Raw genomic sequence first — 26,060 nt, forward strand, 5'->3', positions numbered from 1 at the left:
CTCTGCCAGGAGAGGCGATACAGAGCTTCTTTCCGTGTGATCTAATGTACCGGATGACCGGCACCATACGTAGTTGAGAAAATTTGAGTTGAAAATTGGATCTTTCTGCATGCAAGGTTGTGAATTCCATGTGGAATCGAAAGATTTTCTCCGTTTAAGTCGTGATTGCTTGGTTTTCACAACCTAAATTGAAGTTCCCATTTCAGCAATTAGAAGCCAAATATACAAGACAAATGTTTCACGCATCTCACAAATGCTCGATCGTCATTTTACAAGGCACTGTTCATGCTATCCCGGCGGACCAGCATCTCCGTGATGCCCTGAACCCACTTATGCTGATCATACCTGCTCCTGCACTCGAACTCGATCACCCTTTCAACCGTCCTGATCCCAAAGTATCCTCTCTTATGGCTTCCATCCTCGAGCTCCCTGCCAGCCCATGCCGGTATCTCAGAACAGACATCGAGGATCACACCTGGAATGCAAATAAACAGACCTGATGGTGAGTGAGTTGGGGATGTATAGCATCAAGTTTCAGAGCAACAGATGAAACTACTAGAAGTTTTGAATCTTACACTTTTTTGTTTTGATGAAGGTGCCGGCCATATGTGCACTCTGCATCTTGAGAACCACCTGCAAAGAATTTTCAGGTCATGTTTGGTCGACATAAGCACCCATTGATCCATCTTTTTAATTTGTGCTAATACTGAACCTCTGTTTGTACTACCTGGAAGCTGGAGTTTATGTACACGGTGACGAGCTTCCAGTGGAGGATGCCCTGCCTGGTGCGTTTGAGAAGCTCGCCGCCCCTGGACACGAAGACCAACGGCGATATGTCCCTCTCCGGCTCCCTGCCGTCACCGGGCAAGGCCGTCGCCTGAATCTCCTTGTGAAGCCTCGCCCTCAGCATCGCAGCCCCGCGCAAAGCTGCAACCATCCATGGCCATGTCTCATGTCTCGCTTAATGGTCAAGTTCAGTTTCTCCGGGTTGTCGTGCGGTGCGTACCCGTCGCCGCGCCGGCGGTAAGCGCCATGACGTCGCCGCTGGTCTGCGCGTTCACGGCCGAGTGGATGGCGGCCAGGATCTGGTCGTGGCTGGCGCCGATCCCCTGCGCCATCTCCACGCAGTGCGACGCCACCAGCGCGGCCGCGGACGCCACGGCCGCCGCGGTCTTGGTGGCGCTGCTCGCGCCCCCGCTCTTGGGCCGCTGCTCCGGCGGCGGAGGCGCCGAGAAGACCGCGCCGGCCACCAGCGCCGCGACCGCCGCGGCGACCCCGGCCACGGACGTCGCCGCGTACGCCTGCGCGTTGCGGGACCGGGCCTCGGCGCGCTTCTTCTCCCGCTGCTCCTTGATCCACGCGCCCACCGTTTTCCCCCTCCCCGCGGCGCGAAGAAGCTTGACGTCCAGGTTGGCCCTGGGAGAGACGGGCGGGCTCATCGCGCTGCCGGCTTCACCTGCCTGCGCCACCGCCATGGCGGCGTCTGCTCCCTGCAGCAGGCAGCCAAGCGATCGATCAGGTTCATGTACCATGTATTCTTGCCCATCATTTGATCTTTTTATTACCTGCTGGCGGTGATCATTACTATCAAGCAGCGTTGATGGCCTCTTCTCCGTCGTAGCAACAACAGCAGGAGAATCGGAGGCGGCCTTGCCGCAGCTGAGCACCTTGAGGGCCTTGGAGATCTCCGCTGCTGACAGGCTCCAGGACCTTGCTAAGAACTCCATCGTCTCCGTCGGGGTCTCTGGTTGCCGGACCGACGTCGGAGCCCACTTGCCGGCCGGGCTGCCTTCTTCCTCGATGCCCTCGAGCCTGGGAAGCGGCGCATTGTGCTCGGTGCATTGCTCCATTGCCTGACGAGAATCAAAGGTTGGCGCTGAATTGCTTATTTAAACAACTGAAATTTGCATGTAGTGATCAGTGGGTAAAAGTCAGTCTGATGGTTACAGCTAGCTTTACATTAGCAACCAGTGAAGCAAGAAAGTTGCACTAATGAGCATGCAGTTACAGAGGAGAGGAGTGCCATAATGTACGCACGTACACACGCTTAACAGGATGTCAGGGAGGGATCTTGTAGACTGAGAGAGAATCCAAAGGTTTTTATTTGATGCTAGGATGGGGCTCAGTGACATGGACTCTTCTCTTGTCAGAGGAAGCAGTTGCAGAGCACCACGGAGGAAGTTGCTGTCAGGTTTGTCCTATATATGGAAGCTAGGAAGAGACAAGCTTGGTAGGCAGCATCATTAACTTATCGCGCATCTAGCAAGGGCGAGCTAATTCTATATTCTTCTACAGTTACATCCTGGCTTTCTGCAGCTAATGCCTAATTGCCTGCTACTTATCTCTTTCATCAAGAAACAATAATGTCGATCCATTTGCTCCACACAAGTCTAATCAAATGCAATGCCTTTCATTCCCAAGGCCTCCCATGAAAAGAGCTCAAATTTTGCTTTTCAAAGTAAAACGGCGTAGTGGCCAGCATCTTTGTGTGCCACGCCTATGGTGCCTGGAGTATGGAGTATGGTGTTCAATCTAGCAAGGCAATATGATCGTGCAGCATTTGATAGTTGATACAGTACAGAGGTGAAGCCTCTCTGACAGAAGCACAGCAACCCCAGTTTGATTCTGCAAGCATTTGCAGTGTTGGCATCCGAAAGACTGAAGTTACTGAACCCATGAACTGAACACCATGCTCAACAAGGAACAGAGCAGAGGAAGAGAAACATGGATCTGCATCTGTTGGTCTTCAATTTTCAGGCAGGGCGTGATCATTAGATGCGAGATAATTGCACACTGCTAGTATATACTGGGTGATGATGTGGTTACGTGCGCGTGATCTGAATCATTGGTCAGCAACAAAATAAAGTGCAGTACTTGTGCCCATGACATCGAGCTAAGCGCATGCCTGATGGCATTTACAAGTACTTGAGACAAAAGTGTTTGGCATCAACTAGTGACGAAATTGAATCACATGAAACAAACAAGGGAATATGCCTTGTCATTAGCATCCTGGTGATCAAAGCGACTTGCTTTCGTATTTTCATGAAATATGCTGATGGGGCTTGCTTATCTCTTCTTTGTCTGCTTTAATGGTCCGTATGATTGGGTGCTTACGGAAAGAGAATGATTCAGGGCTTCCTCCTTTTCATGTTGGAGGGAATGATGCGCCCTGCAATCCGTGTTTCCTGCAGCTCGTGCCAAGAATTCTTGCTAGCTCCTCGCGTCAAGGGGCCCATTAGGCATTTGGAGACACGAATCTGGGAATCAATCCTGTGCAAGAAGAATTGTTCTCCTCCTGGTTGAAATAAAATAACTATCAGTTTTTTCTTTCAATTTTGCAGGTACATTGGACTGGTATCTTCTGGTACCATTTCAAAAGAAGAAAAACATAAAGAGCTGCACCAAGGAGCGCTATCTTGTCTTTTTCATAATTGCTTCATTTGCCCGTACATGTTTTTTCTCGGGCTAAAGCTCCCCGAATAGCAAGCAAATTGAGTAATTGGCCGACGCTAGTCCACCACCCACCTGCTCATGATCCCACACATTATGCTACAAGGTTTATTTATCTTTGATCTTCAGCATCCCATCTTTCCTGTATTTCTTAGTGAGCAACATCATGATGCAGATATACATCGAGCTTGTCCTAAGTGCTTAGTGACATCAAGATCAAGAGGCATAAGGCAAAAACTTGTTTCCAGTTAGTAATTTTTTTGTTGGCTTTCCCTAGAAAAATATAACCCCTAGCAATTGACAAGCTTTGTTTTGCTTTCCTTCCTTTTTCCACTCCAGCATGCCAAAAGAAATACTACACGCTTGAGAAAGCAAGCGTCTCATCATCGCCGTTCGTGCACGGAAAAGATAAAAGGTGCTGCTACAATGTGATGATAAGACTCTTTCGTGGTAGTGGAAGCAGCTGTTCGTTCGCTCGACAAGACCCTAAATTTTGGGGGCACCAACTCCCAGTGCCCAACCAAAGCAACCTTATCGATGTCTTAAGTACATACATGACACTAGTTAGCATGGGAAAGTTAAAACAAAGATGCATTTTTTAATCCAGGAAAGGAAATGCATAGACGGATGCAGCTTATTGTACAAACAGCATAACATACGAGAAAGATAACAGGTAGTAAAAGGAAATGGCGGAACAGTATACATACACAGTGCTACGAAATTCAAATGATAACCTTGCACCAACATTGTCAGCAAAGGATTGGGTAGCTTAAATTTCTAGGGTCTTATCTTTATTATGAATGAATAATACAGCAGGAGCACTGCCCATTCAGTAAAGTGAGTGAGGAGCAGAGTTCGAAATTTTGGGAGATTACATACCTCCTGGCGTCTCCCAGATTTCCACGACTTAATTTACATGAAAAAAATCGTTAGACTTGGCATCATTTACTTGGATGAAAACCACAGCTTCACTGCCCCAGGCCCCCTGTCGAGCATCTCCTCATTTGAGGCAGCAACAAGTCTGAGGCGACTGTAAGGCTCAGATCGAGTCATCAAATGAACCAATCAGGCAGTAGTGTGCAAACAAACGAAGAGTGGGCATACAAAATGACTGGACCTTGTTAGGAGTACATAATAAGCAATCAACAATTCAAAGGTTCATTGATGCAGCCCATGTTCAAATGCACACAGTGCTGGCTGCAAGGCAGATGAGGTTTTTTAAAATTTACTTTCCTTGCATGCATGAATTCGTTTACAACTTTGCAATCAATATCAATCACCAATATACACTGACAATTATATGGAACACACATCACCTCAGTATGTTACATAGCACTAGAAAGGAACATTACTCCATACCTAGGATTGTCGGGATGGATGATACAAAACTACACTAACACAACCAGGCAAGCAACAATGTCATGACAGCTCCGATGGCTGGATTTGGCCAGTGTAACGGTGACATGGAAACCTGTAGCACCAGAAAATTCGTCATCTATCAACAGTCAAGTTTTCTGCAAGCAAACTTATGTAAATATAGAGTTTGTTGGAACATGAGTCAAATAGAGTAGGAAAGGATCACCAAAGCTTATGAAATGAAAAAAGATAATAGCAACATAGAAGAAAGAATGGTAGTAGGTTCTGTTATGATTATAGCAATATTTGGCCACACAGGTTGCTGAACGTACCCAATATTTTAGCTACTCTGCTACAAGATATTTATGTGAAAGAGAAGGACAAACAAACTAACAGGAAGACCCTCAAAAGATCAACCATTAGTTATTGGTTCTGATAAAAATATATTCCATCAAAGTAGACGCTTTAACAAAAGTCAAGTTTATCTAAAGCCTTCATTAGAAGGTAATGTCAGAAACATTGCCAGAGCAAGACTGATAAGAAACTATACCACCTTCCATGACTTTACTTACTAAACCATTCATACCTTTTTTTTAAGAAAAAATTGGCAACTTGAACGATTCCGCAATGAAATGATGACATCAGAAGATATTCAGCTGCTTTCCAAGGCTTGCCAGCATCACGCTGCAATAAATATGAAACACATCCATAAGCAACATAGCACTTCATTTGTAGAGTAAAATTTGTGAAGATAAAAGTTTCACCAATTGTGCATCACCTGCTAAAGATACGGAAATACCAATGTCGACAAAGTCAACTTAAGAATGGCATACTCTACCCCTGTTCAGTTGAGCCTCTGCAGTACCTAATGCTAAAACATTTCAGATGACAAAGCTAACTTCAATAAACAATCGTGTTGTAACATGTGTAATTTAATTGACAGCAGAAAGTGCAGAAATCCAGATCATAATTATTTGCAATATGCTCAAACCATACATCTATTAACATGTAACCAATTTACAAGGCATCCAGGACTCCTACAACGAAATGTTTAAGCAGCAGTCCGACGAACTGCCCAAGCATTCATCACAACAGCGAGCAAACCTTCCATAATTAGCAGGCAGCATCATCATCAAATGCATCAGTAGCCACCTCACTAACACAGATTAAACAAGAGTCTACATTGACTGTGCGACACTTGACTCTGAACCACCTCAAAGGAACAGGGGCCTTCTCTAACTCTTTGTATCTCCTCTTTCCTCCACCAAACATGATCTATATAGGAACAGGAATTCATTAAGGACGCTAGAAGTAAGAACAAGAGCAAAAACAATCATTAGACTAATCTTACAGATTTACCTGTCAGTTTGTTGGGGCATTGTGCTGGAATGTAGGAATCCAGCTGTTAGATGAGCCAGTTATTTTTACAAAACCCTGATTGTGGTGAACGGCATCAAATTTTCCATTTTGTCTTGAATCACCATCATTTTTCCACGGGGAACTAAGAAGCGGGACAGACGTCAGCTGTGCTTTTCCAGCAGCCACATCTTGTCTCTGAAATGGTCAACTATCTTATTAAATATCATACAACTGCTCAAGGAACCAAAGTAATATAGGAGGAAACAATCATTAGCATGAAACAAGCATTCTTCAAGTAGGGCAAAGTCACCTTCCTCAAACTGAGTTATCACAAAACAGTGTCATTTTTCTATATATGATAAAGGCACTAATTCAGGTGCGACAAACTCAAATTGCACTCTAATGTTGCTAAGTCAGCACAAAAAACTGAACAGGAAGTCCAACAAGAAAAGAAGAATCAGATTCAAACTTTTTGTTCCTATCCAATACTAGTATAGGAAATCAAAAATATACCTCAAAAGAATTGGACCTTGGGAAAGTAAATGCGCCTTATTGGTCACAGGAAAATTAGACATGCTAAACTGATCTGTAGAACTTACAAGGTTCAATGTACGCTGCATGCTGGAATTCCGATCTTTATTGGTTGCCTGTTTGCCTTGAGACTGTACAGCTTGATCTGCTGGATGGCTTGTCTCTACATGCTCCCGAGCTTCATTATGATGAAAAACACCATTTACACCTGTTAACCATAAAGCCGCCAATGCATATCAACCTATATCCAAACTTTGGCAAACACGAGGGATGATTTCTAATGTTCTAATCTGATGTACTACAACCAGATTTAAAAGTAACAAGAAGTAGAAGTTGGATCCCGACGCTTAACATAAATGTTATACTTATACCATATTTGGTGGATGAAACCATGGCTTTTTTTTTAATAGAAGCGAAAAGTGCCTCTTGTCCAACTATATATCAGCTGATAAGCACAATCTACACTGCGATGAAATGATAATAAATTATAGATTTATATCAAGACATATGGTCTATCCCATCAATCATCTACCTATTCTATAACACATTGCAAAAATAAAAAAAATAGAAAATACAAGACAACATTCTAGTTCATCTAACCAATCAAGTCTGAATCCTATAGCAGATCGAAACAGTAAACAGACATGAAAATTTGGTTGATCTCATCAATCATCTCTCAGTCCTATTGGATACAGCAATAATAACATGACCAACCGAGACAGTAACCGAACCACAAGATTTGGTTCATCTCAGTCCTAAGAAATACAGAAACAATAAATAAAATGACAGGCAAGTTTATGTAAGATATTTTATTGATCTTCATAATCACCAAGACACCAACCACACCATGAAATGATAATCACACATGTACCCATATGTAGCTGAGTATCAAAAAGTGCATAGGCCCTATTACCTGCTTGTTTCTGTACATCTGCTTGAATTGGTCGAGCTGGTGCCCCAGGGCTTTGCTGCAAATAGAAGGCAATTTGTTAAGTAGCCATCAGAGTTGCACTTGCACCATCGCCCAAATTAATAACTATCACGAACTGCCAAAGGTTCTGTGAAATCCTTCCTAAAACAGACCATAATTGGCTAAATTTCCATGTTTTAGAAAGCCGAGTTGTAGATACGCGGGCATGAAAAGTGAATTCCATATTTCGCCCAGCAACAGTCTTGCTCTTTACGAAACATCACCACATGCATATATACGATGCAACTGTAACAAGAGATAACTGGAGCTTTATTACTTCGAGAAGATGGTTCAGGGATTCTTTTAGGATTTTGCAGAATGCATTCAATTCCCGAAGTTATATAACAACTAGCAGAGTCAAACAAATGGAGTAACTCTAGAACCGAACAGCACAAGCACATGCCTGAAGTTGCAACCTTATAGAGGTACAAACAATAGATACCATACCATCAGCCCCATCACCCCAAAGGAAAAGGGCACAAAGAAAGAAATCAGGCATACCTTTTGTTTTTGCCCTTGTTTGTATTTCAAAACTGTCCAGTCGAAGACATAATCAAACTCATAACCTATTAAAAATGAGTAAAATGTTGGTTTTAGAACAATAGGAGAATAACAAAATTAGAGACATCATGCATGTATTACTTAATCAGGGAATACCTTCGCGGGTAAACAAGTCACGAAAAAGTCGCTTCACAAATGCATAGTCTGGTCGCTGATCAAATGTCAATGAATGGCAGTAATGGAAGTAAGATGCAAATTCGACTGGACAGGATTTGCATAAGACCTGACCATGGGTTTTCTTGATCAGTAATAAACAGACATATGCACACAGATAAAATGGTCTAATATGTTCATGAGATAACCTCGATAGGAGTTGATATCTTTTTCTCACATATCTTGTCATACTTCTGTGTCTTTGTTGCAGCTTTTAGTCCCTGCCACGGGAGGCTTCACCCAGCAATATATAACAGAGTAGTTAGAGTTAGCAACTTATCATGAATTGAAGTAAAAAATGTTGAGACTTGAAAAGTATGACAGCTCTGATTTTGGACCTAACATAAACGAAGGTGGACATCAAGCTCTATTACCTCAGTGTCACATAGGTCAACAGTTTGGTAACCTTGAGAGTAAAACTTCAGTGTAATATGTGCATTTGCATATATATGTTGCGCAAAATAAAAAAATTGGTCAAGTGCCTGAGATTAGAATATGTAACTCTCAAATGTAAAGGGTAGTTCTTAGAAGATAACCTTGCTACACGACAAGTCGACAACCCTTCTCAAATAATTGCCAACTGTTAGTACTAACCTATTTTTATTGAAAGTGGTATGCAGTTTTATGCAATTAAGTTGCCAAAGTTGCTATTCGTCAGAGCAAGCTAATGGCATTTCCTGGTAACATTTGTCAGATATTGCACCACACTGTCTCTAACAGACTTCACCACAAGCAACATCACAGTATGTGCTATCACACAGCATAAAACATAAACTTACCTTCCACGGAGAAAATACAGAAGGACATAACCAAGAGATTCCAAATCATCCCTGCGGCTTTGTTCTGCCAATGAAATCCAACAATAATGGTCAAAATCGAATTCAGATGGTGATTTCACAGGTATTCAGGGGGTTATAACCTACCAATCCCAAGGTGGGTGTTGCAACTTGCATAGCGTGCTGTGCCAGTCAAGTTCTTATTTTCTCTACAGAAAAGCAGGTTGGTAAGCAAAGCTCACAGATGTACAAGATTAGCTAAATGCCTAAATCATTGTCAGGAATATAGTAAAATGCCATCTTAGAAATATAATCGCACCTGTAAGGAATATGGCGATTCGTAGTAGAATCCCGGTATCTTTTGGCAAGCCCAAAATCAATTATGTATACCTGATAATCACAAGTGGAGTTGTAGGTAAGCCAGTTCAGTGGATTGCCATCCTAATAGGAAACTTGAATGCCATCACAGCCAGGTACCTGATTTGCTTTCCGACCAAGACCCATCAGAAAGTTGTCAGGTTTTATATCTCTGTGTAAGTACCCTTTGGAATGCATGAACTCGATTCTTGTAATCTGCCATGATGATTATTTATCAAAACGTTAATACAGTTAATACAGAGAGGTTATTTGTGGAACTAGTGAACAATGTAAATGATCAACAATGAAATGAAAGCAAGGTTTGAAAGTCTGTCAGACATATTATTGAAAACAGTTTCACGAAGTCAGATTTCCAAGCATTACTAAAAAATTTTCCAAGGTCTACATATCATGCACAGGATGCCGTAAGGAAATGAAAAGGCAGCACAGATATTATAATTACCATCTGATCAGCCAACATTAGGACAGTCTTGAGTGTGAATTTCCTGCCGCAGTAGACAAACAGGTCCTCCAAACTCGGCCCCAGCAGGTCAATGACGAGAACATTTTCTTCCCCGTCTACACCACACCACTTGACGTTTGCAATGCCACCTGGATTGGAGAAGCTTTCCCCGGTAAGGTCATGATGGCTTGTCTATGTAAGAAAACAATTGCAAGTGTGAAACAGCAGGGCGCACTTCCTCCTTGGAGAGTGTTGTAGAGCTTTGCCTCGTAAAATAACTGGGGATGCTTCGTCTTGCTGCTCTCCTGTAGGGAGGTGATTGCGAATGTCAGTTTCTCCGGTGCGTCCAATTATATTATACTCCCTCCGTCCTAAATTATAGGTCGTTTTGGCTTTATTAGATTCATAGACTTTGTTATGCACTTAGATATACCCATAATAATATATATGCATCTGGAAAAGTCAAAACGACCTGTAATTTGGAATGGAGGGAGTATGAACAAAGAAAGAATTAATTAAGGCTTAAAGTAAAAAGACTAGGAAGCAGGCTGCTGGAGAGGTTTTACTTAACACGCAAGTACTAACTGCAATTGCGGCTCTCACCCATGCTGTCCTAATCATAGCATTCCTGGAAGGAGCGAGCAGCTACGGTATGCCTACGAAAAGCGTAATCATGGCCATCAACCACCAGCAAGTTGAAAACTAGTCAAATACTATCATCACAGCAGAACTAAACAAAAAAAAACATAAAGAGAGGTGAATGGACTTTTGAAATTAAATCAGGGCTTGGATTTTTTTTTTTGAGAATAATCCTCTGTTCATGGAAACAACTAGGAACATCATGGCACATTTGAACAGAGCAACCCAGCCATCCGTCAAATTTCATCCTCACACTGTCACACCCAGCTCAACAGGCCAACACGCACGTAACGAATCAAAGCAACCCACTGAATCACGGGAGGCAAAGGAAGAGAAGAGAAGATGAGTAGGAAGAGGAGAATCCAAGGCAACTCACAATTTTCACGGCGACGATCTCGTAGGTGTCGATGTGCGTGGCTGAAACATAACAGAGGGGCAAAGACGACAGCAGGAGCAACAACATCGGCGCGGTCAGTCAGGCACAACAGTAAACCAAAGGGAACCAAAGGAATTGGGAATTGGGAGCGGCCGCTCACCGAGGTAGATCTCGCCGAAGGATCCGCAGCCGATCTTCCGGCCGAGCTTGAACTTGCCGCCGACGATGCGGTCCATGCGCGCGCTTCCGGTGAGGCGAATCGCTTTCCGCCGCGGGCTATTGTTTGGACGCCTGCGTATGCGTCGTAGGGGATGTAGAAGAGGAGGAGGAGGCCGCCCGTGGGTGGGGTGGAGTGGAGGGCGGCGTGGGGCTCCCGCGTCTCCGGTTGCTTGGCGGCGACGTCGCGGCGGCAGCGGGTGGGGTTCGGGTTGGCAGCCGCGCCGCGGGGTGGGGTGGTGGGAGTCGAGTCCAGTCTGAATTCAAGCGAGGAATAGACAAAGCTAACGCGTGGCCGCCTCGCCGCCCTCGCAGCTGATGGAGGTGAGGTGGCAGTTCGGGCGGGTGGGGCCCGCGGGGGGAGCGGGTGAGGAGGATTCGGCGTCAGCTGCGGCAGTGCGGCGTGCGCTTCGCCCGTGTCGTGTCGCGTGTCGGTGTGCCTGCCTGCTTTTGGACTTGGGCTGGACGATGTGGACATGGGCTAGAGAGTGAGACTCGGTGGTGTGCTTTGAAAACTTACACAAATGGGCCTTCTTGCGAACTCCAAACGTGAATTCAGCCTGGCCCAAACAAGTTCTTCTTCGCTTTTTTTTTTAATGTAAAGTTGCAAATTCGTACTGATGAGCTTTTGTAATCAAGATGGTGAACAAAGCTAGTCATCGTCAAGATGCATATTCCCAGCCCCAAACGCATTATATTCGTGTGTGCCAAATCAAAATGCTGTCACATTAAATCTCTTTACATTAATTGCAGATAGGAAAAATAAAAAGCTAGCTAGCTAATTTAATTTTTCCCACAGTGCTAGCTCATGCATGATGCTTCGCCCATGCGCATCGATTAGCCTAGTAGTAGACAGTAGGAGGTCCAACCCCAAGCCAAGAACAAAATCAGCAACTACTGTAGTTAATTAGGCTAGCTACAATCTCAGCTCCAAGTCGAGCTCCTCCCCGCTGCCGCCGGACCTGGACCCCTCGCTCGGGCTGCAGATCCAGTAGTGCTGCTGGTGCTGCGGCTGCCCCAGCCTGTGGCCGGAGGAATCCCTGACGTCGTGCGCGAACAGCGACGGCGGCGGCGGGCTCGAGCCGTACGGTGGCAGATGGCCGTCGTAGTAGTGCACGGCCACGATGCCCCGCTCCGTCTCCTCGAAGCAGTTCTGCAAATTAAATGGCTGAGATCAGGCATAAGAAGTTAAGAACTTGAGAGGAGAAATGCATGCGGCGGCGCTAAGGCGTTTCCAGGTGCGTACCGTGAGGTATGCCGCTGGCTGCTGGAAGGAGGAGGAGGCGCCAGCCACCGGGGCGGCGGCGAACGGCACTTGTCTGGTGCCTGCGTCCTGGTGGTGGCGGTATGCGGCCATCATCTGGTTGTGGAGGCGGATCTTCTCGAGCTGCGCGACGCCCAGGCCGCGCTGCGGCTGCTTGTTGGCCTTTTGGTGGTCCGCCGCCGCCTTCTTGCCCCCGCGCCTTCGGCCGCTGTCCATGCACATCTCGCCGCCGGCGAAGCTGCTGCCCATCAACCAGCCAAGGCCGCCGCGCGCGCGTGTGTGATGGTATGTTAATAATCTGAATGGCAGATAGCGACTGGTGGTGGTGCTTATAATCTCGCGCTGGCGTTGCTAGCTGTCATGGGATCCGGGGAAAGATTGAGCGCGATCTGGTTCCCGATTCTGTTCTCTATGCATGCCGTGCCACCTTCCTCCAGCTGCTCTCACCCAGCTTCCAAGAAGGATCCGATCGCTCTACTCTCCCTCTCCTGGCAACTGGTACTAGATGATGACTTGTGGTGCCATCATGTCCTTTAAAAATGGCCAATCAGCTGGTGATCACCGTGGTTAGCCAGCTACCCCGACTGATGGCGTGGCTAGCCTGAGGCTCTGAGCCCACACGGCAGCGACCTATGGAGGCCGGCCGGTCCCTGACAGCTCCGACGAGCAAGGACGGGACGCCTGCAAGTTGGAAGGGAGCAGACGAATAGGATAAGGGGCCACGCATCCCGTGCGGCCTCTACTCCTAAACAAAAACAAAAACAAAGGCCTCCACGCATGTCGCGCGCCTCGCAATTTGCACGGTGATCAGAGAGCATGGCATCAAGGATCATGGGTCCATTATATTTGCATTAAACAAATGCCCAAGTCGTCTACTTGACGTAGCAAGCAGGGGGATCGGAGGTGGTGGCCATGCCATAAACAAAACGGGGAGCAGGCAGGAGGTAGCTAGCTAGGAATCGTATCAAGATCCTTGGGATATTGTTTGTTTACAAGCAGAGATATGTACGTTAATGACTTGCAGATACGCGCGCGGCGTGGCCTAGCTTCTTCTTGGTTTCAGTTTGACCCTAATACCTTTGCAGCCATCGCAAGCGTCTCGATCATCGTCGTCGAATCCACCACAGCTAGCCTTGGAGAAGCTGCCTCGTTCTGGAGATCGAGCTAGCTAGCAGGCTAGTTTTCGACCGGTACGGAGTTCAAACTGCATTGGATTTCACGCGCCTAAATTATTCCTTACTCCGATCCGATCCTCCCTGTTGCAAGTTGCCGGTGTGTGTGTGACCGATCCGGGGTGATCATCGCGGTAATTAGAGCGCATGATTTGCGCAGATCACAGCAGATTTTGCTGATTTTTTTTCCCAACGGGTACTGTGCGGGTTTCAGATGTGATCTTTTCTAGGAGTGGGGTTGCCGCTCAACCGGAATGTAGTTGAGAGATGGATTGCAGAATCATCTTGGGAGACATGGTACGTAGATCCATTTCAAAGATTGCGGCATCTACATCTTTTATCAATTCATCTGTTCAAACTTTATGTTTCTTCAGGCTTAGAGTATGCATTGCCGAGCTTTTGCATAAGAGGGACACATATAACTTGGTATGGTTGAATACTCCCTCTGTCCCAAATTACTATCCGTTTTAGCTTTTTAAGGTACATAACTTTTTACTACGTATCTAGATATAATATATACCATCGTGACAACAAGATACATGCACAGCTACTCCGATCTGTGGCTGACTATAAGCGATAGGCTAGGACTTTCTGTGCCATTTTCGGGCTGCTCGAAGCTCGATCTTTTGGCATAGCCTAAAGTATGGCATGACATGATAATTTTGAAACATATTGGCACGGCACAAACGCGAGGGCCATGCTATGTCTAGAATCTCGTGCAGCCTATAACATGATGGCATTACTTCTTGATGAGTTAGCAGTAGGAGAACAAAAGGCAGATAAACAAGGCGCATGTTATCTTTATGGGGCTGGGGCTATACATGGCCAAACGGGCAGCCCGACCCAACCTAGCACGGGCTGTACTGGCCCGAGAACAGTGGTGGGCTGGGCTGAGCTGCCCGCCATTCCATCTCATAGGCCTAGGTCCGGCCCTTGTAGTAATTATATGGTCCATGCCGACCCATCAGCCTGACGAGCTAGGTGGGCTGGGCCACCCATCGGCCCGCCAACAAAAAAGACCCCTCCAAACCGATTGCAAGTGATGTATAAATAATACATATAACATGTCCACACATTCAGAATTTTGATGGCTTTCACATAGACATAGTGATATACATATACATGTATGTCATATATTGATATACATATAATATAACATGTTCACACAATCACACACAGGGCTGTTTTTAATGGGTGCGGGAAGATATAGCGTGCCAATTGGGCTGTGCCCGTGCCGGCCTGCGTGCCTCGGTAGCAGCCCAAGCCTGGCTCGGCATACCGGGCCGTGCTAGTGCCAGGCCAAATCGTGCCGCCCATTAGGCCCAGCCCGTTTGGTCATGTATAACTAGGGCACATGTGATCGATCTATAGGCAACAAGTCATGCTAACCGCTATGATAAGCACTTGTTAATCGCTTCCAGCACTGGGTGAAATTAGCTGGGTTGGATTCTCAAACTAAACAATTCACTGAAATGTTGAGAGATGCATGGATTCACGAATCACTGTTGAAACTTTCCACATTTTCCACAGTATTGTCTAGCCTTTTGTAACTTTTTTAGCATAGTCAAGCCACTTTTTTTAAAAAAGATAGTCGAGCCTTTTTGCATAGGAGGACATCTTTTAATTGGGGTGAGTTGAAGGTATGGAAAAAAAATCTGATTAGCCTGATTGGACGGACATCTACACAAGTTGATTGGGTTTTCAAGCCACTTTTTTTTAAAAGATAGTCGAGCCTCTTTGCATAGGAGGATATCTTTTAACTGGGCCGAGTTGAAGGCAGGAAAAAATCTAATTGGCCTGATTGGATGGATATCTACACAAGTTGATTGGGTTTTCATGAAAAATAAAATCTTAGGTTCCAACCCTGTCATTGTCAAGTGTGATGACTATCAGCCGGTATTGCCTTCCAGTGATATCTCTAGCTTCTTCTTTCACGCGTGGGAGCGTGAGTAGGAGGACGCTAGTTCCACTTTCTCAGGTGATGCAAACCACTTGCATACTGCTACTATTTCTAGTACTGCTACTGTTTCTAGTTGCTAACAGCTCGGACAAATTTCAACCGTAGATTTTAAATTAGAAGGTAGCGTGGGTGGAGTAAATTTAGACTTTCTCCAAGGGTATGATAAAAAAAGCACATTGAATCTATCTATGATATCATTCATTTTGATAGTTCTTACTTCTTTGCTTTGTTTCTCACAGGTGTACTATTTGAGTCACTTTATGGTAAATGACTGCGTGAACAAGGAGCAGTGGAAGCGATCAATGCATACAGTTGAAAGAACAGCCAGACAATGATTTGTGCGTCTCAAGTCGTAAACCATTGGAATAGAGCAAATGTAAGTATTAATAAATCTATTTTCATTCTTATTTGACTGGAATACATGGATAGCAATGCGCCTTCAATGAGAGTTGTAGTAAAAAATTTGATGGTCAACTTCTATGGTAAAAGTTCTGGTGGTGAAAAGGAGAAACAACTTTTCTTTGCTAAGTTGAGTGGAGAAGATGGCCTAACTAATACAATAAATGTGACACCATTAGGTATGTCAAAAGTTCTAGCATGCGATATTATTATTGTGATTAAAAATAGGTGAATTTGACACTCTGATGTTTTTTTCAAAAAAAAAGGTTAGGATGAAGATGTTGTAGTAGCATGTATCATATTTATTTGAATGAGTTGATATATGAAAGGAAGAGATTCAGTTCTGATTAATAGTGCTATTTTTTAGATAGTAGCGAAGATCAAATTTGCTAATATTGCACTGGTCTTATGCATCTATTTTCCACAAAATTTGTGGGGCGTAAGGGCACCGCAACACACCAGCATCAATTAGTAAGTGCGCTATGATTGGAACTACGCCAATGGTGATATGAATTTATAATTTCTCTTGTATTTGGTTTAACATGTTCTTAGTTGTATTTCGCATAATGTGCTGCTGGTTGCAAGCGAAGCCAGTTTAAAATTATACTAAAATTAGGGTGCATATTTCTTTTCTTTTCTCAATACCTCCTAGTTCTTTCTAGTTTGGTTCAAAATAGGAAAGATGTATTAGCTCTTATCTGTTTGCTAATACTTGATACATAGATGCAAAATACACTCAAAATTTCTTGCATTTGACTCTCCAAGTATTGATTTGAAAGACCTGCTTATAATAACAATTCTCAAGATGTTCCTTCTATGTGTTAATATTTTTTGATCAGTCCTGAGAACTACCACCTGTTAGTGAAAGAATCGTCCAAAAGATTACATCATAAATAAGATAGAAAAAAAACTAGTGTTTCAGTAGGATGTTGCACCGTGTTCTTCACCCATATATAGAAGGAATAACTAAATAAAATAGTACAAGTTATTGAAATATGCAATGCATACTGGAAACATTCTAGAAGATTGTAGAAATCACAAGAGACTAACTTTGCCATGCATAAGATAAGATCATGGTAAGGTAAGAGGGTTATAGAAGATTAGAGTGTTTGCATGAGCCATTGTTACCATAATACATGGTGAGTTGTGGAATTCTCTAGAACAAGATATTTTACATGGTAGAGAATTAGATAAGGAGGAGAGAAGATTCTATAGTTAGATATTTCGGACCTTATCGTATGATATGCAGTTGTGTTGGTTTCTCGTGATATGGGAAAGGTATCTGACGTGGAATCCAAAAGTTTGGCAAGTTTCAATTTGTTTATACGGGTCGGGTTCCATGTGGCCAACCAAAATGTGCCCTGTGGTACGGGGTTTGCGAAAATGTTGGTGCGTAGGTGTCTCGTGGGGTGAAATGTTCTCACGCCAAGCAGTGAATACATGCGTAAACAAAGGTTGCATCTCCATCTGTTGTTCGTCTCCAGGGCCAGGTTTGCTCACAGATGGAATCTTGCCTTTCTTTTTCTTTGCACATTTTTGTGCCAGTCGTGGTTTGCTTACAGATCGAGTTCTTTAAGTTTTTCTTTCCCAGTGTTTGGATTGACTGGGCTGCACCCTTACAACGCCCAAAAACGAATGTGGTGTACTTGGCCCAAAAACAACGCCTTTTCGGCTTCGATCTGCGGATGAAGACGCTTACAGCGAATCTTGTTGGCATCGATCGACGAGGCTTCTTCTGGCGGGCTGGCGGCCTTGTTGCTTGGGAGCTCCAACCATTGCTCGGTTTGCTTTGCTCGATCTACATAACGTACAAATTTCATTTGTGGGTTCACTTTTCATGTCCAAGTCGAGCTCCTCCGCGCTGCCGCCGGACCTGGACCCCTCGCTCGGGCTGCAGATCCAGTAGTGCTGCTGGTGCTGCGGCTAGCTGGCCCAGCCTGTGGCCGGAGGAATCCCTGACGTCGTGCGCGAACAGCGACGGCGGCGGTGTGGCAGATGGCCGTCGTAGTAGTGCACGGCAACGATGCCCCGCTCCGTCTCCTCGAAGCAGTTCTGCAAATTAAATGGCTGATCAGGCATATATAAGAACTTGAGAGGAGAAATGCATTTCCAGGTGCGTATCGTGAGGTATGCTGGCTGCTGGAACGAGGAGGGCCGGAGCAGCGGCGAACGGCGCCTGCTGCGCCCTGGGGCTGGAATCCTGGTGGTGGCGGTAGGCGGCCATCATCTGGTTGTGGAGGCGGATCTTCTCGAGCTGCGCGACGCCCAGGCCTCGCTGCGGCTGCTTGTTGGCCTTGTGGTGGTTCGCCGCCGCCTTCTTCCCCCCGCGCCTTCGGCCGCTGTCCATGCACATCTCGCCGGCGGCGAAGCTGCTGCCCATCAACCAGCCAAGGCCACCGCGAGCGTTCGATGTTAAATATTATTATGCTAATAATCTGCTGATGAATGGCAGATAGCGACCGGTGGTGCTTGTATGTATATATGTATATGTATACACACACACGATGAGAGTCTCGACTTCTTCTCCGCCCTCTCCGATTCTGGCGAACTATTGCAGTGCTCTGGCTGACGCCAACTGGCGTGCCGCCATGGTCGATGAGTTCCAGACCCTTGTTGACAACGACACCTAGCGCTCGTCTCGCGGCCGCCCGGTGCCAATATCGTGTCAGGCAAGTGGATCTTCCAGCATAAGTTCCATGCCGATGATTCCCTCGCCCGGCACAAGACGTGCTGGGTGGTTCGTGGCTTCTCCCAGCGTCACGGTATCGACTACGATGAGACCTTCAGTTCGGTCGTCAAACCGGCGACAATACGGATCATCACCACTTCTCGCACCTGGCCGATCCACCAGCTGGACGTGAAGAATGTGTTTCTTCACGGACACCTCGCGGATACTGTCTACTGCCAGCAGCCTCCCGACTTCGTCGACCCCGCTGCCCCCGATCACGTCTATCTCCTGCAGAAGTCCTTGTATGGACTGAAGCAGGCCCCGAGGACGTGATACCAGCGGTTCACCTCCTTCCTTCGCCAGCTCAACTTCGTCACCTCCACCTCCGACACCTCCCTCTTTGTATACAAAGAGGGGCCGAGCATCGCCTACCTGCTGCTCTACGTCAACGACATCGTCCTCACCACCTCATCCTCGACTCTTCTTCGGCACATCATGGGGCAGCTTCACTCTGAGTTCGCCATGATGGATCTTGGCGACCTCCACCACTTCCTTAGCATCTTCGTCACGCGTTCTTTTTAGGGCCTGTTCCTGTCTCAGCGACAATATGCCCTAGATCTACTTTAGCGTGCTAGCATGGCTGAGTGTCACTCTACAACAACTCTTGTTGACACTCATGCCAAGCTTTCGGCACACGACGACGCCAAGATCTAGGACGGCTCTGAGTATCGGAGTCTTGCTGGGGCTCTTCAGTACCTTACTCTGACTCGACCTGACCTGGCGTATGCGGTTCAGTAGGTGTGCCTCTTCATGCATGACCTGCATGAGACCCACATGACCCTGATCAAGTGCATCCTGCGCTATGTGAAGGGTACACTCTCCTCCGGGCTTCACATCGGCACCGGCCCTGTTCAGTCTCTGACTGCCTACTTCGATGCCGATTGGGCTAGCTGCCCAGACTCCAGACGCTCCACCTCCAGCTTCTGCATCTACCTTGGCGACAATCTGGTGTCTTGGTCCTCCAAGCGCCAGACCACGGTGTCTCGTTCTAGTACTGAGGCGGAGTACCAGGCTGTGGCTCATGCTGTGGCAGAATGTTGCTGGCTGCGTCAACTTTTTCAGGAGCTTCATGTCCCGCTTGCTTCGGCCACTGTTGTCTACTGTGACAACATGAGTGCTGTCTACATGACAGCCAACCTGGTGCATCATCAGCGCACGAAGCACATCGAGATTGATATTCACTTTGTTCGTGAGAAGGTGGCCTTAGGTGAGGTTCGGGGTCCTCTATGTGCTGTCTCCTCACTAGTTCACGGATATCATGACGAAGGGCCTGCCAACTCATTTGTTTACCGAGTTTAGATCCAGTCTGTGCGTCCGTGATCCTCCCGCTTTGACTGCGGGCGGGTATTAGGAAGTATAAGTGTATATTAGGATGTATTTATCCTTTCCTTTACACTTGATGTATTTCTTGTACTCCAAGCTATATTGGCCATATATATAGAGGTCACCCCCTCATTAGGTGGTGTTTTCCCATTTACTTCTCTACAGATAAACATGAATGATCAAAACCCATCCAGCGAGGCAACAGCTCACTGACCCGTCAGGCATGGGCGTGCTGCTCAAACATCGAGGCAAACAGGCCACAGCGCCAGCCCGAGGATCAACACGGGGACCAAGCGGCCCGAGGATCAACACGGGGACCAAAGCGGAGCTATGGGCCAGGCCTATGACGGCCCTAAGGCAAAGGGCCTGCCCGATGCGAGCAGGTTGAAGCAAAAGCGTAACTAATGGGTGAGCTAAAGTTTAGTCCTTGTAATTAGCACCAGTGACTCAAAGGAGTGGATGGTAAGTACAAGAATAAGAAAACCAGCCGCATTAACCAGGTTCTCAAGGAATGTTCTTTTTTTCTGGGTAAAGATGACTGATCCAAAGGAGGTAACAGAACGTAGTGATGCAAAATAACTTCTGTTGGCTATCATTTCTAGTTTCTATGGATCACTTCATGACCAGCCCTAGTCCTTGATTACTGTGGATATACTATGATCTAAGGTGTGCTGCTCAGTGCTCGCTAACTAGCTCTAGCCAATGTTCTACTCTACTCGAGTACAGATGAAGTCGCAAAATACGATTGAGGGATCATGCATGTCTCCCCTCGAGTGAATTATATTGTATTGGTGATGCTGTGGTTTAGCAAAAACTTTCCTATGTCCTGTTGGTACAACACCCTGAAGTATTGGCGCTGTTAGCAGTAGCTAGCCTTACAGTTGCATGGATACGCTATGCGATTTATGCTGCTGCTTAGATGGTTGGTCAGCCATCCATTTTAAGACTAATGCCTTTTATTCCTTTTGCAGACATCATCTTGAACGGAGCTAAGGTCAAGGTGCAGATTCCCAGTGATACAGATCATATATAGCGGCAAAGAGCAAAATAATGAGTTAACACTTGCACCCTAGCTTCACAAAGAGCTCAGTTTACATGTATCTCCGATCCTGGGCCAGCGGATTCGCCCGTTGCTACTCTAGCTTGGTACCAAGCAGAATCAGCTCTTTGCTGTGTAGGTTGTCTAGTACTCTGGTAGTGATTACATTACATTATATTCCCCTCGATGAGACAGCATCTATTATTACTTGAGGCGATTCCAAGCTAGAACAAGCATCAGGTGTGCTACGCAGCGTCGCCTGCATTTTGCATGAGGTGCCATCAGTTGGTGAGGTGCCAGAGCATTGGCTGCATATATATCGTATCTAAGATTCTGATGACATTAATTGTATACTACCTTTAAGATAGTTGTTCATTACTCCACCGGCACCTGCTTAATTTTGTCTGTCTGTTGTGGCTTGCATGTCCTTGTAGCAGCGGTGACCGCATGTTAAACCGTACGCGTGTCAATCAACTAAAACAAAATGTTCAGAGGTAGGTTTGGAAGATCAACTTGAACATTATTGCAGGATCAAGATCGGTGTTCTTTATAGTGTTTGTAATATTTCTTTCTTATTTCTTTCATCTGTTCCTTTTTTCTTGAATTAAGACGCATGGATTAGATAGATTTACCTGCGACGGTGGACCTGTTCGCTTCAGCTTATAAGCCGGCTGAAAAGCTGAAACGGCTGATTTGTTGTGAGAGAAAAACACTGTTTGGTGGCTGATAAGCCGGCTGAATAAGCTGAAGCGAACAGACCGGGTAGCAGTAGTAGTAGGAAAATTTCGGATCGAGCGCATCGCATTTCATTTACGTTGACCTCAACTTCAATCAAATCAAATATGTATGATAATAAATCAATTGTAATTATCAAATTAATCTGTATAGCAGCAGCAGCAGCAATAAGAATAATAATAATATAAAAAAAACCAAACCAATTGTAATTGGTGTTGGATCGGATGTTGTAACTTGAGTCGGTAATACCTGGTACAGCTAGTATTTTATTTTCCCTTCCTCTCCTCGAAACGCTGAAACGGAGCTCGTGCCCCCCAAATTCCCCTCCCTCCCTCCAGCCCCCGAATTCGTCCCCAAACCCTAGCGCCCTGAAGGAACCCCGATGGCGCCGCCGCAGTGGGTCGTATTGCTCCGCTCGCCGCTCGTCCCCCTCGACCTCCCGAAGGACGCCGGCATCTCCCTCGCGCTCGCCGCGCCCCCGCGCATCTCGCAGCTCCAAGTGCCCCCGTCGCTCGTCGTCAGCGGCAGCGCCGTCCTCGCCGCGGACCCCACCGGCATCCTTCTCCTCTCCGCCTCCCGCGGCACCGACCCGCTTGCCGCCGACGAGCCCGCCAGCGCGTCATAAGACCTCTGGGACGCAGTCTTCAAGACCTCCATCCACGTCCCCGCGCCCGAGACGACTGTAAACGACGACACAGGCGTCGCTGGCCTGGTCGTCGCACGAAAATTCGGCCAACACCGCATCATGGTAGCCGAGCTCTCCGTCTTTGACGGCGCCGCCACCCTGCGCTGCTTCTCGACGGAGACTTCCAGGTGGACACAGAAGGATCTGCACTACCCTCCGATCAAGCGCCAGTGGTGTAGTGCATATGCTCTCTCTTACAGAGGAAGACTCTGGTGGGTAGACCTCTTGCTGGGCCTTCTCGTTTGCGACCCTTTTGCTGACAACCCAGAGCTTCGCTGGGTGCCGCTCCCGAGCTGCTACCGGCTCCGTCCCCAAGTTGGGGAGGGTCATCGCAAGGGTCTCAGCAACGATCGCTGCGTGAGTCTTAGCTGTGGGAAGCTGCGGTTGGTGGTGATTAGCAGGCGCACTCACCAGCCGAGGATCAAATTATGGACCTTGGCTGATTACGAGGCTGGCAAATGGAGTCTGGATTTCGACATCCCCCATGAGCACATTGGGCTCATCAGAGTTTTCAGAACATTGGGCTTCCCGAGGAGAGGTTCCATCCCTACAATCTCCGCAGCAATTCCAGTAGGATCGCGAGAAATATCAAGAGGTCTGTGCTGGCGTTTGTCCACCCCAATAACGCACACGTGGTCTACTTTTTCCTGGAACAACAGCTCTTTGCCGTGGACCTGCAGACGAACAAGGTTACGGAGAGTGCATCCATTGGGAGAGATCATGGTGACCACGTTCTTGCTTGGGAGCTCCCACAGTCCCTAAGAGTGCCTTTGCCAGGTTCGATTCATTTGACATTTAGCCCTCATACTCTGTCAATTACTCAATTGTCTCGTAGGCTCCAACTTATGTACTAGGCACACTGTCAATTGCCCCCCCCCCCCTTCCCCCTATTTCTCCCGTAATATTATAAAGCTATATGATCAACTAAGCGTGTTGTAGCAAGAATGATTATATTTTTTTTACAAAGAATTGGAATTAGTGGCAAGACTATATTTTGAGCTAATTAATCGCAAACCCATCACTGTTTTGGGTTGTCATATCAGAAAACTTTGTCAAAGTTAGATAAGTTTGACTTAGCACAAAAACTAAAACGACCTAAATTTTGGAACAGATGGATTATTTACTTATGAAACATGAAGTATATTGCTTTTGCAACAATATAGGATATCAATCACAAGCTGTACTTCATTTTAAATTGTCTTTGGCTACTTGTTTTTCCATTGATACAGAATGTTGGTTTTAAAAGTTAAATTTGATGTTTTTACCCCTATATATATGAACAAATTTATAAATCCAACATATAAATAAGAAAACGTGTTACCACGGCCGAGTACCGTGTAATTGCCACTAGGTGAGGTAATAGATCAAGTACTGATTTTCAAAACCTTTGTCAATTGATGTATATGCTGCAACAAGATGCATGAGACGTTGAGAATGACTTTTCACATTGGCACATTAATGTTTGTTCTAATAGGTCCATCTCCAACACAAGAGTCAAGGTTCACATTTGGTTTTGATAGTGTTGCTGATTTTTTCAGCGAAGCGTATGGCCATGCACTTGCTGATATGGAATCTTATAAGTTGTCTAACATTGCACTTGCGCATCTTAACAGAAAGAAGAAGCTGGAGGTAATTGTACCTACCTATGTGATGTGAAAGTTGATTGTTGAATCTTAAAGTTGATCCGTTCCTCCTAACATTTTGACACGATAAGTTCAAGCTTTCTGACCGTCTTTTTCTGCAAACCTTTGTGGAGGACACTGATACAAAGATTAAGAAATATAGGTCCATCGCCATCAACATCGGCATTTGACGAGGTTGCGAGTTCTTTCTGTGATGCATTCGATCGTGCAATTATGGACATAGAGTTTCACCAATTTACTAGAACAGCAGTTGCGGATCTTAACAAGGATATAGCAAAAGAGGTAACTCCATCCTAATTTCTCATGTGGCACTATTCCAAGGATACAATAGATAGCTTTATTGGGATAGATGTAGATAAGCAAACCCTACCCTAGAAACGTATAGAGGTTTTCTTCTCATACGACTTGAGAGAATGATTCTAATATATGTCTGCTAGATAGAAATTAGATTATGACTTGCATTAATTTTCTTGAAGAAAATAAAAAAACAAATTTCATCTGTACTTCATAACTCAAGCTGGCTAATTTTGGCCAACTGCTTTCTAAAGAAAAATCCTTTGAATTTTTTTGAGTCATCTCTTAACTCTTTTCTTTATCTCATCTGGAACAATTTTACTTATATTTCTTACTTTGATCTAATTCTATTGTTGAGACGGTTGGAAATTGTGTTTACTTGTTCCAGAATCCTTTATCTTTGATTTGTGAAATCCTTGGGTTTAGACATTACTATGGAATTCCTATTCCTTTTTGTTTCAAAAGAGTAGCAACATATCCTTTCTTTTTTTTTCTCATTTCCTTGTATAATAAAGCAATGCACTCTTCTATAAAAATCAAATATAAACGATTGATTGAGATGGACTTTTAATTGGAAAAGTTTTTCAAATCTTACTAAATTAATTGGACTTTTTTTTCTTACTTTGATATTCTTATCCTTTTTGGCAGGAGAACAGGCTCAAGGTATCTGACCTTCTAGCTATTTGCTATTTTGATGATGATGTCGAGGGCCAACCAAAGGAGTATGCACACATCAACTTCAATGCACACGCTGGCTCTAAAAAAAATCCTTTTGTTTGCTGAGCTTGCTAAAACAGTTGAGGGAATAGATCCTTGGACCTTAAACTCATGCAAAGAACTAACCAAGAACTGCCAAGGTAATATTTTCTCTTCCAACGATTGTTTCTGTTTTCTAGTTGCAGATAGATTTCACATATATGTTGGCTAGTTAGCATCTAGCAATAGAAATAGAAATTCTGTATCTGCTATTAGTAAAATTTCTAATTTCTGATATTCATACAGGTGGCCTCCATGATGAAGATGACATGGAACAAGGCCAGGGGACAAGGAAGAGGAAGAGAAGCTTGTATTGTTTTGCATGTATGGGTGGATTGATGCACCCCAAGGGAGGCTTTGTTGGTGGTCATAATGGTGCCAAGAGTTATTAGTGGCAGCAGAAGCACAATGTGCAAACTAGTTAAATGCAAGAAAGTTATGCTCCCCAAAGGAACTTGGCCGGTGGCCTGGGCATATTGGACTTGCAAACGTTCAGCAGGGCACTAGGACTCAGATGGGCTCCTCCTTTGTGATGATGTAGACAGGCAGCTTTTTCTAGCACAGCAGTTGGCTAAACGGAAGAGCACCAATTGACATCGCACCTGGCCTATACAAGATGCCCTGGCGCAAGCAAAAAAAAACTGTGAAGGAATAATGCCTGAATTTGTAACCCTGTGGGACTTGGTGCAAAATGTTCAGTTTACAGATCATCAGGTGGATGAAAACACTTGGGTGGACTACTTCAGGCTCCTAACTTGCAATAATTCTGCGTACCTCTTGCTCACTTACAGGGAGCATTTTCTTCTTTTGACGGGCAATCCATCTGGTGTGGTAATGCACAAGGAAAACAAATTG

At 45.4% G+C, this 26,060-nt stretch overlaps 2 protein-coding genes and 1 pseudogene across 15 annotated transcripts; 1 reads left to right on the plus strand and 2 right to left on the minus strand.

The window, feature by feature from the left end:
* Window positions 1–133: 133 nt before the first annotated feature.
* LOC117857850 (casein kinase 1-like protein 3) lies at window positions 134–11,477 on the minus strand. Of its 14 annotated transcripts, none has more exons than XR_011898210.1 (18): window positions 11,152–11,464; window positions 10,992–11,032; window positions 10,212–10,281; window positions 9,977–10,125; window positions 9,634–9,729; window positions 9,476–9,546; window positions 9,304–9,365; window positions 9,160–9,223; window positions 8,530–8,614; window positions 8,324–8,450; window positions 8,168–8,232; window positions 7,610–7,664; window positions 6,765–6,904; window positions 6,166–6,360; window positions 5,911–6,081; window positions 5,585–5,662; window positions 5,393–5,490; window positions 4,660–4,921 (listed from the first exon to the last, which is right to left on the minus strand). XR_011898210.1 is itself a non-coding variant. In XM_034740737.2 (16 exons), the coding sequence occupies exons 3-15, from the start codon at window positions 10,595–10,597 to the stop codon at window positions 6,169–6,171; spliced, it is 1,194 nt and encodes a 397-aa protein (XP_034596628.1). In that variant the 5' UTR covers window positions 10,598–10,632; window positions 10,992–11,032; window positions 11,152–11,216; the 3' UTR covers window positions 5,757–6,081; window positions 6,166–6,168. The 14 variants fall into 14 exon arrangements, 8 of the variants coding, with proteins under 8 accessions (XP_072149822.1, XP_072149825.1, XP_072149824.1 ...); XR_011898205.1 differs by having other exon boundaries at window positions 5,585–5,671; XR_011898209.1 differs by having other exon boundaries at window positions 5,585–5,677.
* Window positions 11,478–11,908: 431 nt separating this feature from the next.
* On the minus strand, window positions 11,909–18,666 carry LOC117858545 (uncharacterized). Its single transcript, XM_034741626.2, has 3 exons — window positions 18,149–18,666; window positions 12,454–12,822; window positions 11,909–12,375 (listed from the first exon to the last, which is right to left on the minus strand). Exons 1-3 carry the CDS (start codon window positions 18,380–18,382, stop codon window positions 12,124–12,126), a joined length of 855 nt encoding a protein of 284 aa, XP_034597517.2. The 5' UTR covers window positions 18,383–18,666; the 3' UTR covers window positions 11,909–12,123.
* Window positions 18,667–22,147: 3,481 nt separating this feature from the next.
* Window positions 22,148–25,942, plus strand: LOC117857388 (uncharacterized; annotated as a pseudogene).
* The last annotated feature ends 118 nt before the right edge of the window (window positions 25,943–26,060 follow it).

This window comes from Setaria viridis, chromosome 5 (assembly GCF_005286985.2).
Source record: "Setaria viridis chromosome 5, Setaria_viridis_v4.0, whole genome shotgun sequence".
Classification (NCBI taxonomy): domain Eukaryota; kingdom Viridiplantae; phylum Streptophyta; class Magnoliopsida; order Poales; family Poaceae; genus Setaria; species Setaria viridis.